Source organism: Chlorocebus sabaeus, chromosome 11, assembly GCF_047675955.1.
Source record: "Chlorocebus sabaeus isolate Y175 chromosome 11, mChlSab1.0.hap1, whole genome shotgun sequence".
Lineage (NCBI taxonomy): Eukaryota > Metazoa > Chordata > Mammalia > Primates > Cercopithecidae > Chlorocebus > Chlorocebus sabaeus.
Genome location: NC_132914.1, coordinates 53,243,030 through 53,259,593, shown reverse-complemented (window position 1 = coordinate 53,259,593; position 16,564 = coordinate 53,243,030). Strand labels below are relative to the sequence as shown.

The 16,564-nt window shown below is 49.9% G+C and overlaps 2 protein-coding genes across 2 annotated transcripts; both read right to left on the bottom strand.

The window, feature by feature from the left end:
* Positions 1 to 216: 216 nt before the first annotated feature.
* On the bottom strand, positions 217 to 4,510 carry RDH5 (retinol dehydrogenase 5). The gene is made up of 5 exons (XM_073020844.1): positions 4,389 to 4,510; positions 3,456 to 3,802; positions 3,003 to 3,261; positions 872 to 1,035; positions 217 to 599 (listed from the first exon to the last, which is right to left on the bottom strand). Exons 2-5 carry the CDS (start codon positions 3,763 to 3,765, stop codon positions 376 to 378), a joined length of 957 nt encoding a protein of 318 aa, XP_072876945.1. The 5' UTR covers positions 3,766 to 3,802; positions 4,389 to 4,510; the 3' UTR covers positions 217 to 375.
* Positions 4,511 to 5,204: 694 nt separating this feature from the next.
* BLOC1S1 (biogenesis of lysosomal organelles complex 1 subunit 1) lies at positions 5,205 to 8,888 on the bottom strand. The gene is made up of 4 exons (XM_008003564.3): positions 8,693 to 8,888; positions 7,882 to 7,954; positions 5,683 to 5,815; positions 5,205 to 5,407 (listed from the first exon to the last, which is right to left on the bottom strand). Exons 1-4 carry the CDS (start codon positions 8,835 to 8,837, stop codon positions 5,297 to 5,299), a joined length of 462 nt encoding a protein of 153 aa, XP_008001755.2. The 5' UTR covers positions 8,838 to 8,888; the 3' UTR covers positions 5,205 to 5,296.
* Positions 8,889 to 16,564: the final 7,676 nt, after the last annotated feature.

Sequence of the window (16,564 nt, the reverse complement as noted above, 5' to 3'; positions counted from 1 at the left end):
CCAGTATAGACACTGAACTGCAACCTTACTCCCCTTCAGAAAATAAGGGAAATGTATCAAAGTGCCCTCTGATGGCCACTCCTCGAGGTGCAGCTGTAGATGTGAGGCAGTTCCTTGGTGCCCCACTGTGGGTGCTAGCTGTTTTGCAGGCACTAAACAGGCCACAGACCGTGAGCATGTTGGTTTGGAGTAGTTGGCACTTAAATGGGGTCAGCCTTCCACTGGGCACATTCATTTCTGCCCACCTTCTTTTTATTTTTTAAACAATACACTTTTGTTAGTGCTTATTTTGTGGCAGGCACCAGGCAGTACCAGGGTGGGGGCAGAAATAAAGTCCTTGCCCTTGAAAAACAATCTCTTGCTGGAAGGCTGGATTCAACAGACTGCTTGGGCAGGCTTGGGAAGGATCCAGGTGAGCACAGCATCCACCAGGCTGGCTGGCAGGTAGGAGGCAGGCAGCCAGAGCAGCTTGGCATCCCAGCCTGGGCTGTAGCGGGTTCGGGGGTGTCGAGCAGTCAGGGCATGCTCCAGGCATTTGCTCACCTTGGTTAGGTCCGGGTCACAGATGAGGTTCATGATGCGCTGTTGCATTTTCAGGTCTGCACCCCATAGGTGGTTGCAATCAGTTTCCCTTCCCCACTCCAGCCTATCTTAGGTACTGTCTTCTGGGGCCCTGGGCTTGTCACCCTCAGTCCCCTCCTCAGTGTGGGGAGTGGGCAGGTTCCACATGGCCTGGGCACTCTTGTGGCATCCCATTCACCCTCAACCCTGCCCTGGGTGCCCCACCCACCTCCCAGCAGGCTTCTGCAGGACTGGCCTTTCTGGTACTCTTGTTTCCCTTCATGTGCCCTGTGTGGGCTTGGCTACTCACACTTGGTGAGGAAGGCCCCCCCATAGTGGGCCTGTGTGGCAGGAGGTAGCCGTGCCCAACAGGCCTGCAGGGTTTTCTCCAGACTCTCCAGGTTGGTCACAGGGGTTCGGAAGAAGCCAGGCTCCACGATGGAGACTCGTATCCCAAAATGAGCCACATCCCGCCTAGAAGGGGGGCAGAGGGAAGTTGCTGGGTTCTTGCTCTATAGGGAGGGGACTTTGAGGGACATGGGTTGGGAGCTGAGAAAGTTACCACAGACCAGGGACAAGAGTTTTGATGGAGATGCCTACTGCCCTGGGACAAGGGTCAAGTGGGGTAGAGGGAGGAAAGTATTTTTGTGGTTTGTTTTCTTTGATCTAGAGCAGGGGTCAGCACATTTTTTTCTTAAAAGGCCAGAGAGTTAATATTTTAAGCATGACAGGCCAAGAAACAAAATTAATGATATTATCAGGTACTTATATAACAGTTTACAATGTAACCATTTAAAAATCTAAAAACCATTATTAGCTTGTAGGCAGCTGGCCAGATCTGGCTTGAGTACTGAGTTTGCCAATTCCTGACCTAGGGGAACCCCATTCCCTTGTTCCCGAAACACAGGGTTGAGCCCTGAGTGCTGGATATTGAAGGGTATAGTCTCATATTTGCTGGAGGGTAAGCTGATGGGGAAAGTGGGGATACATCCCACTGCTCTGGCATAGATGTAGAAATCCAAGTATAGGTAAGGAGCAGGAGGGGAGGGGAGAAAAAATCCAAGTATAAAGTATGTGTTCCAGTATGCAGTGGCTCACGCCTATAATCTCAACACTTTGGGAGGCCCAGGCGGAAGCATCGCTTGAGGCCGGGAGTTTGAGACAAGTCTGGTCACTACAGCAAGACCCCATCTGTAAAAAAAATACTAGCCAGGCATGCTGGCACACGCCTGTGGTCTCAGCTACTCAGGAGGCTGAGGCGTAAGTATCGCTTGAGCTGCTTGAGCCTAGGAGTTTGAAGCTGCAGTGGGCTATGAGTGCACCATTGCATTCCATCCTGGGTGAGAACAAGGCCTTGTCTCAAAACTAAAAAAAAAAGCCCGTGTTCCATGATGCTGCCTGGAAAATTCAGGCTGAGAGACAGGGACAAAAGGAGACATTCAGATTATTTGCTGAGTGATGGTGACAAAGGCAGGCTTCCTTAGAAGGTGGACTAAGCTTAGGCGCCTTGTACTTCTGCTAAGAACTCAGGCCTTGGGCTGTGTGTGGTGGCTCACGCCTGTAATCCCAGCACTTTGGGAGGCTGGATCCGGTAGATCACCTGAGGTCAGGAGTTTGAAACCAGCCTGGCCAACATGGTGTAACCCCATCTCTACTAAAAATACAAAAAAATTAGCTGGGAGTGGTGGCGGGTGCCTGTAATCCCAGCTAATTGGGAGGCTGAGGCAGGACAATTGCATGAACCTGAGAGGCAGGGGTTGCAGCGAGCTGAGATCTTGCCATTGCACTCCAGCCTAGGCAACAAGAGCAAAACTCTTAAACAAACAAACAAAAAAACAAAAACCAAACAAAAAGAACTCAGGCCCTGCTCCCCTGTTGTCCTCATCATGTCTCCTTTGTGCTCCCATGGAACTTTGAACCTTATTGTTTAAAGATGAGAGACAGGCAAGGCCAGGCGTGGTGGCTCACATCTGTAATCCCAGCACTTTGGGAGGCCGAGGTGGGCAGATCACGAGGTCAGGAGTTAGAGACCAACCTGGCCAACACAGTGAAACCCCATCTCTACTAAAAATACAAAAATTAGCCGGGCATGGTGGCATGTGCCTGTAGCCCCACCTACTTGGGAGGCTGAGGCAGGAGAATCGCTTGAAACCGGGAGGCAGAGGTTGTGGTGAGCCAAGATCACGCCACTGCACTCCAGCCTGGCGACAGAGCGAGACTCCATCACAAAAAAACAAAAAACAAATGCGTTAAAAATGGGTAAAGAGAAGTAATCTACTTATGGTCACAAAGCTTACATAAGGGTGGGGTTTGAACTCATGAAGTCTAGCCTTAAACTGTCTTAACTATTCCAATGTGCTGTATCTTAACCATCTCTGCTGGCCCATGTTTGTTGAGTGGGCTGCTTTTAGTCCTGGAACCCAGAGCCCTGTACCCCTCACCTCAGACTGTCAGAGAAGGCCTCCAGGCCAAATTTGGAGACACAGTAGCCCCCACCATTGGCTGCCAGGCGACCCAGGACGCTGGTGATGTTGATCACCCGGCCCCGGGCTTGCTGCAGCAGAGGTAGCAGGGCAAGGGTGACCCCGATGGGACCCATTGTGTTCACATTCAGCACCCGCTGGAAATCATCCCGGGTCAGCCATGGTGTGGGTCCGATGATACCAGCCACACCAGCATTATTCACCAGACCAAAAAGCCCTGTGGGGAGATGAGAAGGATGCTGGGGGTAGGTAAGGCACTCCCACAGCCCCCTCTTCTTCCTGGGAGCATCTGAAAACTGCTGCTCCTCAAATAGTCCCTTTAGCTTACCACAGCCCTTGCAGGTGACTCCTGGGGTCACTGTGGGGATCAGGATACCCCATACCATATTCCTAGTGGTCTACCATACTTACCTGCTTCCTTAACGTGCGTCTCCACCCACTTGGCTGCCTGCTGGACGCTCTGGGGATCAGTGATATCCAGCAGGGTAGTGTGGAGGCGGGAGGAGGCCACCCGCTGCAGGTCCTCGGCCCCAGAGGGAGTCAGGCAGCTGGCCAGGACTCGGAAGCCTCTCTGGTCCAGCTGCAGTGCCAGAAGGCGCCCAAAGCCTGAGTCACAGCCGGTGATGAAGACAAAGGCATCGCTGGCGGGCAGGCTCTGCCGGTCCCTGAGCAACCACAGCACTGCCCAGAGTAAGGCACCCAGCAGCAGAGGCAGCCACATAGCTGGAGCCCAAGTGACCTACAGGTGGCAGCCTAGGCTGGGCAGAAAAACTTGTCCAGTTTACTGCGGCCCTCAAGCCCTTTCCCCTAATACCTTCCCTAGCTGGAAGCATCTGGTGTGAGCATATTGAGAAATTATCTGGTTGGCAGATAATTGGCCAACTATGGCTCATCTGTGCAAAGCAAAGATGTGGGCAGACCCTGTATTTGTGGCTAATTTAACTAAAGCCACATGAGCCAGGTCCTGTGTACAGACCTGCGTATGGAGCAGAGGCATCTTTTTGCTTGCCTCACACTTTCTCTCCTACTAAACCAGGGACATTGAACCTTCTATATGCAACCTGTGTCTTGTGTTTGGAATGATGTATAGGGCCAAGAACCCCGCATTTAGTCCTGGTGGCCTCAGATTTGCTGTGTGATGCTGAGCATCTCACTGACTGTCTCAACCTATTTTCTCACCTACCAAGTGGGATTAAGACCCACCAGGTCCACCTCAGAGTTGTGGAGGATCAAAGGGGACAATGTGTGAGGAAGCATGATAAAAGCTGAAAGTTTTGAGTTGGCAATACATGTAATATCTAGCTAGTCTTCTCATAGTTCCCCCAGCTCCCAGTATCTACTTACCTCCTGGGGGGAAAGCTGGCAGGTACTACAGCACCCGAAGCTGATTCTTTTGCTTTTGTTTAAGAGACTCCTCCCAGTCTTCCCAGCCTCCCACACTAGCTACTGCTAAGGCCAAAGTCTGGCATGGGTGGACTTAGATGCCAGGCGTATTAAGTGTATGTGTGACAGGGTGGGGATGGGGCTGGGAAGGAGGAGGAGCCAGGGAGGCTGGAGCTTGCCTGGCTGAAGCCAGGACTTGGCAGAGGCCAGATTTGCCTAGGCTCCCCCCACCCCTTGGCTGTCTTTCTCAGTCTGGGTTCCTGACCATCTATGTCATGGTCTCCGAGGAGGAGGGAGCTGTCAAGGATGGCAGCTGCACTGCTCTGTTGGTAACGGTTACTGGACCTGTCATTCCTCCCTCTTCTCAGCCCTGAAGCGCCCCCAGGAATTAATCTCCCACCTGGCTCAGACTCATGACACTGCTTAGTGTTAGCCTGGGAGAGGCCATGAGCATGTGGAGAGGCAGAGAGCCAGAGCTGGGGACCAGGCCTGTACCTTGCCTTGTTTCTCTTCTGTAAGAAATAAGTCCTGAATTAGGAAACTTGGGGCAGGGCTACTAGGACCTTCTCTCAGGAGGGATGGGAACTCCCACCCTCTGCTTGCCTAACAGACACCTGCACAAATGCCATGGAGGAGAAGAGAGTTGGGACATTAAGAGGAAGCTAGTTCCACCCTCTACCCAAAAGATACCTGTCCCTCAGGGAAACCACCTTTGAACCTTCCACTCCCACCCCCAACACAGGAGCTAGTAGCTCTTCGAAACACACCACAGAGAAATGGAGGCTTGTGTTTTATTCAAGGCTTGTCAGACTCCTTCCTTCCCCCTGTGGGTGAGGTAGGAAGGATGGGGTCTGGGGAGGGAACAGGGGCTAGGAAGGGGCAGATTGCAGTTGCCCTTTGTAGACATATTCCAGTGCAGTGGCAATGGTGCGCATGTCCAGCTCAATGCTCCGAGCCCAGTTCTCCACATCCCCAATTTCCTGGGAAGGGGGAGAGGAGGTGGGAGCCCAGGAATCAGAATGGGTAGAGTATGGCTTCCAGTCTGGGGAATACGTTTTATTCATCTCCTGGAAAAGGCTTTACTTGGACCCACCAACTGCTTTTCTTTCTGTCTCTACCTTTTCTGACACTGGGGCTATAGATGGGGTTTCTGGGACCACCCTCCTTCCTCCTTGACCTAAACCTGAGGTAACCTGACTGGAGGCAGCCAATGGGGACCCAGGATTGGGGTGGTGAGGTAGGGAGTATGGCCCACCTTGAGTGCCTGGTTGAAGTTCTCCACCATTCCGATCCACTGGCCTGTCTGCTTGGCAAACTGGGCAGCCTGGACCTGTAGGGTCTTTACCTCATGGTCCAGCTTTCTCTGGTTCATGTAGGCCTGGGCCACACTGGGGGGTTGAAGGAGGGAGGAGATGAGCTCACCCGGCTAGTTGGGGGTGGTCTCCAGGACTCATATTCCATTGCAGTAGTGGGAGTTCAGCCAAGAATCAGGGCTCATAATTTTGGCCATTTTTGGATGTGATGCAAATGACTACCAGTACATGCAAATAAACCCAGCTCCTTCCTCTCACTCCCAGGATTCCCACGAGAGCCAAGCTCGGAGCTGACTAGAAACATACCAGCTCCAACCCCCAAAAAGGAGTTCCTGCAGCTGAGTGGGGGAAGGGAGGGAAAACCTGGGGTGATATCCCTGAGGAAAAAGCTGGGAGGGAAAAAGGGGCATGGAAAAACTGGGAAAATCCAGCAGGAGGGACACATCTGGCAGTGATTGGAAGCCCAGGGATCTATGCAAGAAGTTGGAGAGGGAAATTGGGCCCTTCCCTGAAGCTGGGGTAGGATGGGAGCGCAAACCCCTCCCCAGAAACCCTGGGTCAAAAGAGGATATCCCAGGGGTTTCTCCTCAGCTCTCAGTTGCTCTCCCAAGCCTTCGCCCACACAGATCAAGGAACACACACACACACACACACACACACACACACACACACACGCTCCCTCCCTTCTGCCTTAGACACTAGTTTTTCTTTTCAATCAAGGTACGGGCTGTGGTTACCATTACTACCATGGGGTTGGTGTCCCCAATCTTCTGCCAATGTTTTTTGCCCTCCTCCATCCCCGCAATAATTGTTCTCCTTTATTGGCTGCTGAATTTTTCACTTCCCACCCCAAAGCTCTAGTCAGTCAGGAGATTCCACATCCGGTGCCCCTACCCACTGGAATGTGTGCGGGCTGGAGCGGGGAAGAGGTTGGTGGGGGCTGAGGGAGTGGGCAGAACACCTGACAGGGGCCTAGATAGACTGAGCCTTTGTTTTCCTTTCCTGGGAATGAGAGGAGCTGTGGGCAGCAACACAAAACCCTTTCTAATCTGGCTTTGGCTTAGCTGCCCTCTAAGCTGAAAGTGGGGTGGCCTCTAGCAAAGGAAAAGAAGAGGGAGAAGCCTGGGCCAATCTCACTAATGATGGGCACAGCAGAGCCCAGGAGGCGCCAATGTGGGAGGGCAGACCCTGTCCCTTCTTTCTGGGAGACAGCTGGGTCACTGTCAAGGGTGGGGTAGGAACTGAAACAGACTCCCCTGAGAGTTCCTGAACTCCTGGTTTTCCCCATTGACCACCTGCTTCTATATTCACACTGAGTAAAGAAAGGTGTCTGGAGCGAAGGAAGATCAGAGGCCCCAACCACAACTTTCTTTTTCTCAACCTTCCCCCATGATGAATAATGAAGATGACCCCAGCCCCTGCATGGATCACTTGGATGACTCAGTCTCTGGATTCACACCAAGCTGCTCTACTTGACCTGGGGTGGAAGGTACCATACTGCCTTTCTTCCAACAGGCAGACTAGCAAATCATCATCTCTGCACGCTTCTGGGTCACTCAGGGTCAAGAGACAATGTTCTTTGCTTTTTCCCAAGTCTTTGGCTGTTACTGGCATTCTCATTTAGAGCTGGGGCAGGGTGTGGTCCCCAGAGACCCAGCAGGAAGGTAAGAGACAGCCTGGCTCTGCCATAGCTCCTGGAACAGGTTCTCACCACCACCAGCTGTGCCATCTCTTTCCTGCCAGCTGCTCCGCAGGCTTGCCAGAGGGTGGGAGGCAAGGAGAGGGTGGTAAGCTGTAATGAAGGAGGGTGCTCTCCCTCCTGCTGAAATGACAGCTGGACTTGGAAGGGTGAAGGGAGGTGGGCAGATGGCATCAAGTTGTAACGCCAGGGAAGTTAATGTGGGGAAGAGGAAATCTGGCTGCTTCTCTAACCACTGCAGCTGTTCCTCCCTTGCCCAGTGCTAGGACTCAGAGTTGACTCAAGTTTCTCTACGTAGAGCTGGGAGGGGCGGGGTAGGATAGGCGAATTAGTGGAACATCCCACCCCTTCAACAGCGGTCTGAGGGCCAGACTGGCCAGTGCCTAAACTTGGGCGGGCTGGGGAAGGAGGATACTGGTGTTGATGAGAAAGAGGTTCATACCCCACATTGAGGTGATCCACCAAAGCTTCTGTCAGGCAGGTCGCTGCAGTGATAGCCTCTCGCCTCCTCTTCTCTGGGGAGAGGGGGAAAAGGAATTGGAGGGGAGACTTGGGTTTTTGAGGGGTAGTGTTAAAGGTTCCTTACCCACCCATTACTATTTTGCTAGTTGCCGAAATTTCTTAACTAATCTCTGAATGCCGGAGCTGAAAAGGACCTTGCAAAACATAGCGCAACCTCTTTCATTTTAGAGATGAGGAAACTGGTACTCTGGGAGGGAAACGGACTCACTCAGGGACGCCAGGAAGTCAGCGGCAGCGCCCAGGACTCCCGACTCCCAGACACTCTTTCTCCACTATCTTGGCCGAAGAATCGGTAACTCCGAGATTTCCAGCCCGGACTCAGGAAACAAGTGCCCCACCTCCGTTCCGGGGGTTTCAGGCCTCCAAGAAGCCCATCTCTGGAGGGTTCCTCACACCCTCCTCCCTACAGAGTCGCTCCTTCCCACCGCCAGGACGAGAGGCTCCCAGGACCAATAGGCAGGGCGCTCCGGGGCACGGGCGGGGCTGAGGAGCGGCAGGTCGGGGGTTAGGGGCGTTGCCGAGGGGACCGGAGTATTGCCCAAGGGACCAGAGCCAGTTGGCAAGGGAAAGGAGTTTCAAAAAAAAGCCGCCCTGAAATTCCCTCTCCCCCATGCCCGTTGCCCGCTAGCTAGCGTCCTTCCCTGGATATGGGTAGTCACTCGAGATCCAGGCTCCGGGCTGAAGCTAGGCCGCGGCCGGAAAGAAAACTGCCGACAGGATATTTGGCTCACCCTGTAGCTCCTTTCGTTCATTCTGCTTGGCCTGGTGTTCTTTTAGGAGGCGGGACAGCATGGTCACGTCGGGCTGGGGGCTGGGTACGCCGGGCCCCCTCCGGCTCCGGAAGCTGGAACGCTCACCTCGGCTCCCCGGGGCCATGTCACGTGACCGCTGTGTCACGTGAGGTTGGGAACCGCCCTCTTTTGAGACATTGGGTGAATATCTTGGCGGGGAAGGGAGGTAGAGGGTTGCGGAGGGCAGGTGAACTCTTTTCTTTATTGGGAGTTTACTTTTTGGTGAGTGTTGGAAGAAGTATTTTTTAATACTCATATTGCCAAGCCAGTTTTTAACATTTTCTGTGGCTCTCAGGCTTCGAGGGCTGGTGGTGCCAGGCCGTCTATCACCGTTTGGCTGTTGAGGGAGCAGAAGCTCCCTGGGCTCATTTAAATTATTCTCCTTCCGTCTCCTTACCTCCTGGCAGTGCTAGCTGGTTCTCAGTTGATTCCCAGTTCCTTCCCTCAGGGAGAGAATGCTTTCCTGTCTCTCCCAACCCTCTTTCTTCTCACTACCCCACTGAAGTCTCTCAACTCTGGGTGATCATTGTAGGGAAGCATTTTAGGCACTTCAGACAGCCTCCTAGGGAGCTTGGCTAACTTGGCGGGCGGTGTGAATGTAGAATTTCATCTCTGTCCTTTTGTGGTCAGGAATGCGAACCCATTTCAGTCTTAGCAGAAGCTTAAGTGCTGTGCCAAAGTAAAAAGTAATTTATATAAGGCCTCTGTGAACTAAAAAGAAATGCTTCCGGGATTAACTCCAACGAGAACAAATATAAACATCATCAGCCTATTCTTGCTACTGGTACAATCCCTCTCGGTGCACTTTGCATTAACATGTTGGGTGACTTTGGGCAAGTCGCTTACCACTCTGGGTTCTAGTTTTCTCTTTAGTAAAACTAGGAGAAGGGATTGAATTAAATCGGTGGTTCTCAATTCTAGCTAAGCATTAGAATCTAAACATTAGAATCACAAAAATCACAAGGCTTATAAAAATGCCTTGATTAGCCGGGCGAAGGTGGTTCACGCCTGTAATCCCAGCACTTTGGGAGGCCGAGGCGGGCGGATCACGAGGTCAGGAGTTCCAGACCAGGCTGAACAACACAGTGAAACCCTGTCTCTGCTAAAGATACAAAAATACAAAAATTAGCCGGGCGTGGTGACGCGCGCCTGTAATCCCAGCTACTCAGGAGGCTGAGGCAGGAGAATCGCTTAAACCTGGGAGGCAGAGGTTTCAGTGAGCCGAGATCACACCACTGCACTCCAGCCTGGGTGACAGAGTGGGACTCTGTCTCAAAAAAAAAAAAAAAAAGCCTTGATTCCAGACTAATTAAATAGAATCTAAGGAGTGGAGACCAAACATCTGTGTGTGTGTGTGTGTGTGTGTATAATAATAATAATAATTATTATTATTTAGACAGAGTCTTGCTCTGTCCCCTAGGCTGGAGTGCAGTGGCATGATCTCAGCTGACTGCAACCTCCGTCTCCCAGGTTCAAGCGATTCTCCTGCCTCAGCCTCCTGAGTAGCTGGGATTACAGGCGCGTGCCACCACGCCTGGCTAATTTTTGTATTTTTAGTAGAGACGGGGTTTCACCACGTTGGTCAGACTGGTCTCGAACTCCTGACCTCAGGTAATCCGCCTGCCTCGGCCTCCCAAAGTGCTGGGATTACAGGTATGAGCCACCGCGCCAGGCCTCATCAGTATATTTTAAAAGCTGTTCTGGTGATTCTAATGTGTATTCGGGGTTGAGACTCACTGGGCTAAACCATATCTAAAACTATTTCCAACTTTGGCATTCTCTCATTTTGTGATTCATTGGCATAGTTGAAGTTGACTTCATTATATTTACTTGTGGGGGTGGGGGGAGAAATGGGTGCTGATTGAGTTAGAAGAAAACATTCTTGAATTTTCTGAGTAAGATTTGAGAATTACGGATCAATGAATGATTCATTCAGCTGTCTGCAGAATAGCATCCCAAATCCTGGGAGATGTGCAACTGTCAAAGGATTAGTGAGGAGAAGCACATGAAATGCTTAAGTGGTAGATAAAGCAAAACATTTTAAGTGCCAAAATAAAAATTCTAATAAAAACGTGAGATACTGTGTGTATGCGTCTAAATTATATGTGTACTGTGTCTTCTTTTTAAACATTTCCTGAGAACTCATCACAGGTCAAGCACTTTCCATGCATTGATTCATTTCATCCCTAGAACAGTTCTGTGAAATATTATTATGAGTATCCCAAATTTGCAGATGAAGAATCTGAGGTACAAGGCAGTTAAATAATAGAGTTCATTTGTGGTAGAGCTAGGATACAAATCCAGGCTATCTGACTCCAGAGCCTGAGTATTACCACTGTATACTGCATACACCATAGTTGAGACCCCAGGAGGGTAGACCCAGAGCACTTTTCTGGGAATCTCTGTATCTCTAATCATTACACCCCTCTAGCTTGCTGGGCATGAGCTGTAGGGAATCCTGGCAGGGGAGGAGTGTTTGGGAAGAGGCTCTGCTCCAGAGAAGGGCTAATCAATAGAAGCGGGAAGAGTGAGAACATCACAGGGCAGCCTGGCCCAGTCCTTCCCCCTCTCTGGCTCCAGCTTCCAACTGCAGTGAGCAAGCAAAATAGAGGCAGATTGGAAATGCCTGGTGCCTCACCTCCAGAGCTGTGAGGCCTGGGAGAGAAGGACATGGGTTGGAAGTGTCAAGATAATGGTGACATGGGATAAGTGAAACAGAGGGTGAGGGCTAATGTGGGGGGTTGGTGTTGGGGGGCTCTCAAGGGTGAGTCTAAATGTTAAGATTAGGCTGACTCAGGGAGAGTGTCAGGCCCATCCTGTATTACCCTCACCCTTCTTGGCACAACTGCCTGACATTTTCACAATCGGTATAGAGACTGCCAGGATTCTGCAGACATTAACCTCTCCCTCCTCTCCCGCACACTGGCTGTTCCTTTGCCCTAGAGCTGAGCAGAAGACATGGGGTATCTGTATCTAGCATCCCCATCTGACCTTTCTAGGGTTATCCTCCATCTGTTCTTTTTCTGGGCCTTTATTATCCACTATTTAACCTTAGTTTCTGCTGTGGTTGAAGCTCAGCTTCACTTGTCCTTGGTAGAGATGGACACAATTCACATACACATCTATCTGGAGGATGACTCTTGAAATTTGAAGTCTCTTTCTGCTCACCTCTCCTTAACAATTTCCTACTCAGATTATTTTCCCTTAGACTGAATGAATGCAACTCCACACTCATCACTCATTTCCCTTTTCTTTTGAGGTCTCTTTCAGAGTTAGCTTTAATTAGCAAGCTCCAAACTGACTGGCTGGGCCAAAGAGGGCTGGAAGCTGCTGAGTTGTTAGGGGTTGGATGAGGGCTGAGGGAGGACACAGAGTGAGTAGAGAGGGCTTCACATACAGGGAAATCTGGCTGGGCTTCAAGAGAGGGGGTTGTTGGTGGTGTGGCTAAGTTCCAAATGTTGGCCTGAAGCCAGTGCTCAAAGAAAAGGGGCCCTCAAGACAGTCTAAATGGCTCCCTTTGGTGAGTGACCTCCTAGTCCTTCTCAAGTGTAAGGGTTTCTTTTGGACCCTCAAAGACCGGAGCAGTCAAGCTGTTTCCCCACTGAATTCCCTCCATCACATTTATGTTCTTTTCCTCCCAGCCACTCCCATAGTTCAAGCTTTGACTACAACCAGAATTCAGAGGCAGGCAAAAGGATTCTAGTGCTGGAGAGGTAAGTGAAGTGAAAAGTCCTCACGGTGTGCGTGTTGGGATGGAAAAGCCTGACCCTGGGACATAAGCTCCAAGCCTCTGTTGCCAGATGAGGTGGAGGGAGAAGGTAGCCCTGAAGTGTGTGTTCTGGAAGTGTTTGCTTGTAAGCTAGAGACAACAGGTGCAAAAAGTGTGATTTGAGGGAGTTGAAAAATACTGATCTCAAATGGAAGGGAAGAAGATGTTAAAAAGGGAAGGAGCTGGAGAAAACCTCAGCTTCTACTCATACAGGAGCTAAAGGGCTAAAATCTTGGCTGGATCTGGACATTTCTCAACTTCCAAAATTTTGGAAATTTTTATAAAAAATATTAATATTTCATTTTTAAATTAAATTTAATTTATTTAAAAAATTTAGTTTCTCAGTCATACTAGCCACATTTATTTTTCTTTTCTTTTCTTTTCCTTTTTTTTTTTTTGAGACAGAGTCTCACTCTGTTGCCCAGGCTGAAGTACAGTGGATTAATCTATTCCATGGAGTGGAGTGGATAATCGATTCCATGGATTATCATTTTACTTTGTTAATGGTATCCTTAGAAGCACAAAAAATTTTAATTTTTTTTTTTTTTTGGAGACAGAGTCTCACTCTGTCCCCCAGGCTGGAGTGCGGTGGTGCTATCTCTGCTCACTGCAGCCTCCGCCTTGTGGGTTCAAGCGATTCTTGTGCCTCAGCCTCCTGAGTAGCTGGGATTACAGGCATGTGGCACCATGCCCAGCTGATTTTTGTGTTTTTTTTTTTGAGATGGAGTCTCGCTCTGTTGCCCAGGCTGGAGTGCAGTGCCACGATCTCTGCTCACTGCAAGCTCTGCCTCCCGGGTTCACACCATTCTCCTGCCTCAGGCTTCTGAGTAGCTGGGACTACAGGTGCCCACCACCACGCCTGGCTAATTTTTCGTATTTTTAGTAGAGATGGGGTTTCACCGTGTTAGCCAGGATGGTCTTGATCTCCTGACTTCGTGATCCTCCCACCTCGGCCTCCCAAAGTGCTGGGATTACAGGCGTGAGCCACTGCGCCCAGCCTGATTTTTGTATTTTTAATAGAGATGGATTTTTGTCATATTAGCCAGGCTGGTCTCAAACTCCTGACCTCAAGTGACCCGCTTCCCTCCCTCCCAAAGTGCTGGGATTACAGGTGTGAGCCACCATGTCTGGCTTGGAAATTATTTTGAAATAATTATAGAGGAAGTTGCAAAAATAGCACATGAAATCTTGTGTACCCTTCACTCAATTTCCCCTAATGATGACATCTTTTATAACTATAGCACAAAATCAAAACCAAAAAGTTGATATTGGTACAGTATTGTTAACTGGCCTACAGGCCTTACTCAGTTTTCACCATTTTTTACATGCATTTATTTGTTTGTTTGTAGTTCTGTGCAGTTTTAAATCATGTATAGATTTGGATAATCACCACCATAATCAAGATACAAAACCCATTACCACAAAGGAACCCCCTTGTACTATTCCTTTGTATTTGTCCCCACCCCCCTCCCTCCTTGTCCCCTGGCAACCAGTAATCTGATCTTCATCTCTATAGTTTTGTCATTTTGAGAATGATATGCGAGTGGAATAATACAGTTTCAGCATTTTTTGTTTGGAGACAGGGTCTCACTCTACCGCCCAGGCTGGAGTGCAGTGGCAAGATCACGGTTTACTGCAGCCTTGACCTCCTGGGCTCAAGCGATGCTCCCACCTAGCCTCCTGAGTAGCTGGGAACACAGATTTCACTAATTTTTGTATTTTTTGTAGAGATGGGGGTCTCCCTATGTTGCCCAGGCTGGTCTCCAACTCCTGGGCTCAAGTTATCCTCATGCCTTGGCCTCTCAAAGTGCTGGGATTACAGGCATAAGCCACTGTGCCCAGCTCAGCATTAGTTTTTAATTTAACTAATTCCTAAGTTCTTGACTGAAATACAAGAAGTTCTCTAACAGTTTATTTATTTTAATATTGAGCTCACCTCATTCTCGGATCCTTCTAGTTTCTTTTTTTTTCTTTTTTTCTGTGATGGAGTCTCTGTCACCCAGGCTGGAGTGCAGTGGTGCCATCTCAGCTCACTGCAACCTCCACCTCCTGGGTTCAAGTGATTCTTGTGCCTCAGTCTCCAGAGTAGCTGGGATTACAGGCATCCACCACCACACCCGGCTAATTTTTGTATTTTTAGTAGAGACAGGGTTTCACCATGTTGGCCAGGCTGGTCTTGAACTTCTGATCTCAGGTGATCCACCTGCTTCAGCCTCCCAAAGTGCTGGGATTACAGGCATGAGCCACCGTGCCCGGCCCCCTCTAGTTTCTTAATTTCCCTCTTCACCTACAATATTATCTTCCACTCCAACATTCTGGTGTCATTTCTCCTTGAGAGAAATCTACATGTCTAAATTTACTAGGCTGGTCTAGCGTGCTCTTGTGTGTTCCCCTCCCTCCCTTGACCCTCTATTTATAGCCAGGCTAATTTTGGGTGGCCTCTCTCTCTCTTCTTTCCTGATCTTTCCTCCTGTGGTGGTGAGGTGACTTCTCAAATATTTGGGCAGAGGAGGTCAGAAGCAGATTCTTGGCATCTGATTTCAGCCCTCGATCACAGAAGCCAGTGGAGTGGGAATGGAGGCAGGCAGAAGCTGCAGGTGCCGATAGGAGGCAGCTTGGGCTCTAAAGGCATTTTGAGCTGGGGTCGGGGAGGCTTGGGCAGGGAGTCAGTAGTCCCCGTTCTATCCTGATTTTGCAATTCTGCATTCCCATGTCAGCTCTTCTCTACTGTCTGGGGCTCTGAGATATTAAAAAGAATGGGGAGGGCATGGTGAAAGTAGAATCCTGGTGCCAGCCCTGCTGACAGCATATGTATTTCCTTATAGTACCTGTTTAGAGATGTGTTAGTGCTCTGGAGGGGATATCTACAGGTGTAGTATTGGAAAACAGAGGGCCAGATTTCCAAATGTCTGTTAACTTATCCAAGGCAAAGACTGTCCCAGGGCCAGCAGAGTGAGAATCTAGTTTTTTTTTTTTTTTTTTTTTTTTTCTCAAAGAAATACAATCCTGAACAATGAAGTAGGAGAGACAAAGAGAACACAGGAAGAGGAAGGAGGTAGGATACATACTGGAACTTTTCAGAAAGGGAAGGAGAAGAGAGAATCATAAGAATATGATAGTGTTTGAGGGGCAGAGACAACATTAGAAACATTGAGAAATACTCTGAGAAAGATTCCAAGTGTGACAGAGACAAGAATGATGACAAAATAGAATTTGGGATGAGACAAAATCAGATAGTGAAAGAGAGAAGGGAAGATGGACAGATGTATATTCACAAGACCAACACCAGTAAGCAAGAGGAGTAGGAAGGGGAAGTGGGAGCAATCGAGGTTCCCATTATGCCAAATTATTTCCTGTCTCTCCTCCTGGCCCCATTTCTTTATCGGAGTAATAAATAGCAGAGAGTTGGAAAGTGTCTCACCACCCCCTTGCCTCTGTCCCGGCCTGAGGGAAAGGGAGAGGAAGAGGGACAGGCCATTGGGTCCCTGTGGAGATCCCATCTCAGCCCCACCCAGGTCCTCCTGAGCCAGCCCAGGACTCTGCCCCCTCCCATCCCCTTTCATGGATACGAAATGTGCAGTCCTGGGAAGGGTCTGGTAGCTGGGGACACCCTTTACATCCCTCTGCCTCTCGGGTCCAGTCTCTTTCATCTTTGCATTCTTTGACACCCCCTCCCCTCCCCACTGCTTAATTTCCTCTTCCTGTAATCATCCCCAGTCGTTTTCTTTTCTCCCTTCATTCCATCCCTTGTCAATTAACCTCTTGCCCTTCTTTCTTCCTCTCCATTCCTTCCTTTTTTCCATTTCTCCATTTGCTCCCCGTATCTCCCGAGTTTTTCCTCTCTCTTCTTGCCTCTTTTTCTCTGTTCCCTTGAATCCTGACGATGGGGCTAGCACTGCTGTGGTCATTACCGGGCTGGGGGCGGGGGATGGGATAGGATGGGGGAGGACAGCGATCTGATCCCAACAGCAGAAAGAGTGCTCTATGTGACCATGGGGAACAGGGAGCACTAAGATGCCACGCTGGACCCAGGCCCAGGACCG